We start from the raw sequence: 5,752 nt of genomic DNA, 5'->3' as shown, positions 1-5,752 counted from the left end.
GACCGATGAGTCTTATGTGACTGATGAGACCGATGAGACTTATGTGACTGATGAGACCGACGAGACAGATAAGACCGATGAGACTGATGAGACTTATGTGACCGATCGTTTACGGCGACAAGTACTACTTAATAAATAATCTGTGGTCAGAAGCCAAAGTTGAAAATATGTATATATTGTTTTGCTAATTCTTATAAAACTCATGCTGCAGCATTTTGAATCAAGTGGAACATCCAAATAATAAAGAACTGCAATCATTTATTCTAACTGTAACAAATACGTGGACTTTTTCTTCTTTATTGCTCTGGGACAGAATGTTCTGATTTTTGGGAAAAATAGCTCAGATGAAAGACAAAAGTTTTAGGAACCGTCTTTATGTGAAAATAACTCTGTGGTTTCTCCCTGTGATACTGGAGGCCAAGACAATGTCATTTAAATCAATTAAATGGCATGAGAGTTTGTTCCTAATCAGATGTTCAGGTCCAAAGACAGCAAACCTTTGTCTGGTCTGAATTTAGGAGTAAACATTTGAAATGACATTTTGGCCCCTTATCTTTAAGGCATGCTTAGAGTCTAATCACCTGCTCAGTTCAATCTGTTTTTATGGATAAATGTAGCTGAATGTCGTCCACGGAGCGTGTGCTGCCAGAAAACATGGAATAATAAAAGTATATATAAATAAAATTCAGGAGTTGAAGCACAGATCCCTGTGGAACGCTAAACCTAGTGCATATGATTTGTCATTTACGTGAACAAACTGGGTTTAAACGTGGCTTGGCGTGGTTTGTTTTGTCAATAATAAATTGGTCAAATGTAACTTATAACGCTCATTATATGAGACCAATGTGAAGCAGCATCTTTCTGAGGTACAGCAGGAACATCAGGAACAGTTTATGAGAGAAAAGATCTTTCTAAATTTGGCAGAGTGAACCGCTCATCCAGGCAGACAACAGTGATTAGTGATCATGGTCACGTGACAAAACCTCTGCAGGACGTATGAGTTTTATTCACTCCACTATCAAAGAATTGCGTTAATTTTAAAAACCAAGCCAGACCATAATAGTTCCGATTTGTGAAAAAAAAAAGATGACAGAAGGATTTGAAACAGACACTTGTTTTTATTTATGACAGAACAGAAGAATTCAGTTGCATAAATATATAAATACTGCACTGAACTGTGTGGGTTTTATTTTTGCTTGCAGCAAAACCATCCAGTTGTTAACTGACGTTATAATGTTTCTTCAGATTCTCTCTCCAGCCAGAGTCTTCCGTCTTATTTATTGGAGGCCTGAACTCTAAACAATAAAGCATTTCTGATTTGAGACACTCGCTCAAAGAGGAAGAGCTCAATAATATGTGGATATTGCTGTTCTTTAAAGCTTTTCCTCACAGCTGGTTGGTGACGATGTGTCTTTAACATGGTGACAAATAAATAGATAGTTTTAGTTTTGGTCTCTTTTGTTGGGGCTTAAAAAAAATACTTTGTATTCATCTAAGGAGATAAAGATTTGGGGCAATAGAGGTGAAATTTGACAACAAGTCCACTTTTTTTTTTTTTTTTTTGCTAAATCCAGACCAGACCCTAAATTAAAGTAATGACAAAGAAAAAATGTATTTATGTGAGAAAGATTGTAAAGACCCACAAGTCCTTTGTGATGGGAGGCAGTGTTTCATGCATTCATTTGATTGTGTTTGTGTTGTGATAGAGTAAAAAACTCAAAGATAAATGATCTTTTTACACAGAGAGGAGACGTTTAATGCCATTATAATGAGGGTTTGTGTGAACCGCACAGGGCTCCAGTGTTTAGACAGTTCCTCTCCACCAGAAGGCAGGAAACCACCGGCTTTGGACGATCGGCTGATAGTGAAGCTTTGTTCTCCAGATGGGTCGAAACGGTTCATCGTGATCTCGCAGAAGGTTTGGACGAGTTTGTTTTTACATCTAGATCTCTGTTTTGTGTTACAGCTCAGCTCTGACCAACGGCCCCAATGCAAACCTGCTCACCATCCCCAAGCAGAGGTCTTCCTCTGTTACTCTAACATATCATGCCGGGCCCAGGAGAACAGGTCAGACTCCAAACTCACACTTTTAGGCCATTAAAAATGCCTTTTTTACACAATTATATAAATACAGTTTATCGTGGGGGATCCCTGAAACCCCCCCTCGATATGTGAAAAACTGTGATTTAGGAATAGTAGTACAAGTATTGCAATATTCTAAAGGCTAAATGCTCTAAAAGAGCACATGTCATGATCTCAGCTCTTGGCCACGCCCACTTATCTGCTGCAGAACTGAGATGGACAGAGGAGGAAGTTTGTCCTGCAGGGTGGGCTGCACACACGTGCAGCAGGTGCTAAATAATTTAAAATAATTTATTTTAAATAAAAATCTCATGCCGATCGTGCGGCTCATCCATCAATCAGCCAATTGGGCGTCATGTCCAATCTTATTTTGAAAAACCTCGATAGAGCGAGTCCATGAAAACAACCTGAAGTAGCGAGGGACTACTGTACATCACAGTTGAGCTTTTTTTTGTCTGTAGATACAAAACTGTCTCTCATTACTCTGGGAAAATAACAGGAAATATGATTTGTAGAATATTGACATTTTGGTTTGTTAAAGTAATTAACATATTAAAATATTTGAAATATATGTGTTTTTTTTGTCAAACTGGCCAATGGTAATTTATTTACAGTGCTGGTACATGGACTTTTAGTTGAAAGGGTATTTGGTATTTATATCTAGATTATAAACCTAACTGTGAACCTCAGATACGTATGTAAAATACAAAGAATGTTAAAGGTTTTTCAATAAAGTAAAACATGTTTCGAGCTTTCCACGCTTTATGTTTTGTCATATTTTGTTCTTTATTTGTCCGTCCGTAGTTGAGTTATTATACGAGTGTTGCAACACTTAGTACTAAACTTTGTATTACAAAAGAATTTATACAAAGTCAATGTTAAAGAACAGAACAATGATCTGTTCGTCGTGTTGAAATTTAAAGAGAAGGCCGTTTAAAAAGAAAAAGTTTTACTTATGTATAATTTTATAAATAATTAGCCAAGTTTTTGATTTAAGCTCTAGTGATCGTTAAAGCAAATTGATTTATAAAGTTCTTGAGTTGTGTTTCAGTACGTGGAGTGAAATTAGGGAGCGTTCTGAATGAAGACCTGCCTATTTATTTAGAAATTATATGACACATAGTGGACTAAGTTATGAGTGAGAATAACTAATAATAAGAATAATAATTAATAGTGACGTTATGAAACTGCTAATCGTTATCACGTAAAGCTGCAGTTTCTTTTACACATTTTTATGGAAATAAACTCAGATATAGATTACCATGTGATTTTGTTTTGCAGTAATTTTGTATTAAATTTGTGTGGGTTTTTTTTGTGAAGATAAAGTTTAAATTTTTTAAAAGTCACGTTAACTTGTTAATGAATTAAACCAAATGTTTTTCCCTCTCTGGGCTCTTTATCCTCACTAGGCGCTTCACCCAGCCTGAGCCCAGTCACCTCTCCAAGCCATAGTCCTCCAGCTCTGAGCTCAGGTTCCTCATCGTCCCTCGCCACTCGACTGCCCGTGGAGTTCCCAGACACGGCGGATTTCCTGACGAAGCCGAGCGTCAACCTGAACCTGCACAAGCCTTTGGGCCACACAGTCAGCGCCACTGATTTCCAGCAGGCCTTCCGCGGTGCAACGTTCCCTCTCTGCACCAGGTGAAGCATGCGGCACCGAAGCCTTGTGTCATCTGTCTCCAAGTTTAGCCTTTCTTTTGTTTTAGTGCGTATATTAATGCAGCCACTGGAACCATGTCTGTGTTTGTTCGTCGTAGCTGTGGTCGTCAGATGCTTAAGGGAGTTTCTAGCAGCGACACAGGAGAGTCTCACCAATCATTTATCAGTGACGCTCATTGCAGGCGCTCAGGTACAAACACTTACTCCTGTTACACTTTATAGAGTGGAATGCAGTCATAGCAGACAGTCTTGTTCAGTGATCCAGTGGAAACTCTTCTGTTGGGACTTTCAAAGGTTAATGCTGCCCTCTGCTGGACGACCAGAGTACTGCAGGTTCTATACACTCAGGAAAATCACTTTTCAGAATGTGCTTCTTTAATTACTGATCCTCAATACTCATTTTAGAGCAGCTACATAATAATACACAGTAATTATACCCAAAGGAGATCAGTCGTGTAACTGTGTATGTGTCTGTTCATTTGTCTGTCTGTCTGTAAAATATGAACCACTGGAAACCTTTTATGAAAAAATATAATCATGTAATTGAATGTACATCCGCAACTGATGAGCTTGTGAGGTCAGTTCAGTTTCAAACATCTGTCACTGCTGACCGACTTTACCAAACACACAAAAGGCTGTAACTCCATTTTTTAATAGATATTGAGTTCAGATGACTCATTCCCAACACATACTCCCAAATGCTAGCAAAATATGTAAAATATTTGCCATGCAAGGCAGCGCACATTATGTTTTCCTTCAAACTTTTTACTTGCACATATTTTTCCAAACCTTTTTGTAGGTGTGAAGTCTTGTACGTCTTTACATTGTGTTGCATGCGTGTTTGCGCAGTAGTTGAAGGTCTGGAGTTCGCGGGGGAGCCTCTTATCAGGGAAGAGGTGGAGCTGTCCGGAGACGGGAGGTCAGACACTGGAGGCGACGAAGGACTGGCGGAGGAGGAGAAGGAGAGCAGCCCGAGCACAGCCCAGCAAACTCAGAAGCCTGAGGTGTGTTTGACCAGAGAACTGGCCTCTGCATGGCTGCCCTGCTCAGCACAGCAGGTGGAGCAATTGTTGCATTTTGGAAACGTGTCTCACTTTACCGTTACCTTTCCCTCACCAACAGTTGCAGGAGTTGAGAATTTATGTGATAATGAAAACGCAGGTATTTTCCTGTATCATCAAGTGTGTGAGTGGTGGAGCCAGCACGATGAAGTGCACGTGTTTACAGTTGTCCTTGCACGTCTGTTCATGTGGAATCACAGTCCTTCAAGGTGTCAGACGGTTTAAAAAGAACATTTACATGTCTGTGGCGTCCACAGTTGTTCAAACACCACAGCATCCACCTTATTCCTCGCCCCCATGCTGTTTTATGTGAATTATGGGCACCACTTCCAGCACGGACCAGAACGGGCGTTGTTTACGTGCTTACAGTGCAAGCTGATGTAGTTTCTCTGAGCATTGTGGATTTAAACATATAGGAGCACCACCTGTCAGAGCTCCAACAGGACAATATAATCATACGCTGCCTGCTGAAGACATGGGATGGAGGACGAGCTGATGGAGGACGAGCTGAAGTGGCTACTGTTTACATCTATTAGCATATTTAGCTACATCTACTAGCATATTTAGCTACATCTACTAGCATATTTAGCTACATCTAACGTATTTAGCTACATCTACTAACATTTAGCTGCATCAACTAGCATATTTAGCTACATCTATTAGCATATTTAGCTACATCTAGCATATTTAGCTACATCTAACATATTTAGCTACATCTACTAGCATATTTAGCTACATCTAACATATTTAGCTACATCTAACATATTTAGCTACATCTACTAACATTTAGCTGCATCAACTAGCATATTTAGCTACATCTACTAATATTTAGCTGCATCAACTAGCATATTTAGCTACATATACTAGCATTTTTAGCTACATCTGCTAACATATTTAGCTGTGTCTACTAACATATTTAGCTGTGTCTACTAACATTTAGCTACATCTAA

General features: G+C 39.2%; 1 protein-coding gene across 1 annotated transcript in view; it reads left to right on the top strand.

The window, feature by feature from the left end:
• pde3b (phosphodiesterase 3B) overlaps positions 1–5,752 on the top strand; it is a 69,718-nt gene that overhangs the window by 50,338 nt on the left and 13,628 nt on the right. The window contains exons 5-8 of the mRNA XM_037692729.1: positions 1,967–2,067; positions 3,492–3,723; positions 3,840–3,931; positions 4,591–4,745. Of these exons, the coding sequence (XP_037548657.1) occupies positions 1,967–2,067; positions 3,492–3,723; positions 3,840–3,931; positions 4,591–4,745 (580 nt within the window). The remainder of the gene's footprint in view (positions 1–1,966; positions 2,068–3,491; positions 3,724–3,839; positions 3,932–4,590; positions 4,746–5,752) is intronic.

This window comes from Nematolebias whitei, chromosome 2 (genome assembly GCF_014905685.2).
Source record: "Nematolebias whitei isolate Nwh7 chromosome 2, NemWhi1, whole genome shotgun sequence".
In the NCBI taxonomy this organism is placed as follows: Eukaryota; Metazoa; Chordata; class Actinopteri; order Cyprinodontiformes; family Rivulidae; genus Nematolebias; species Nematolebias whitei.
This window is presented reverse-complemented; position numbering and strand designations above follow the sequence as displayed.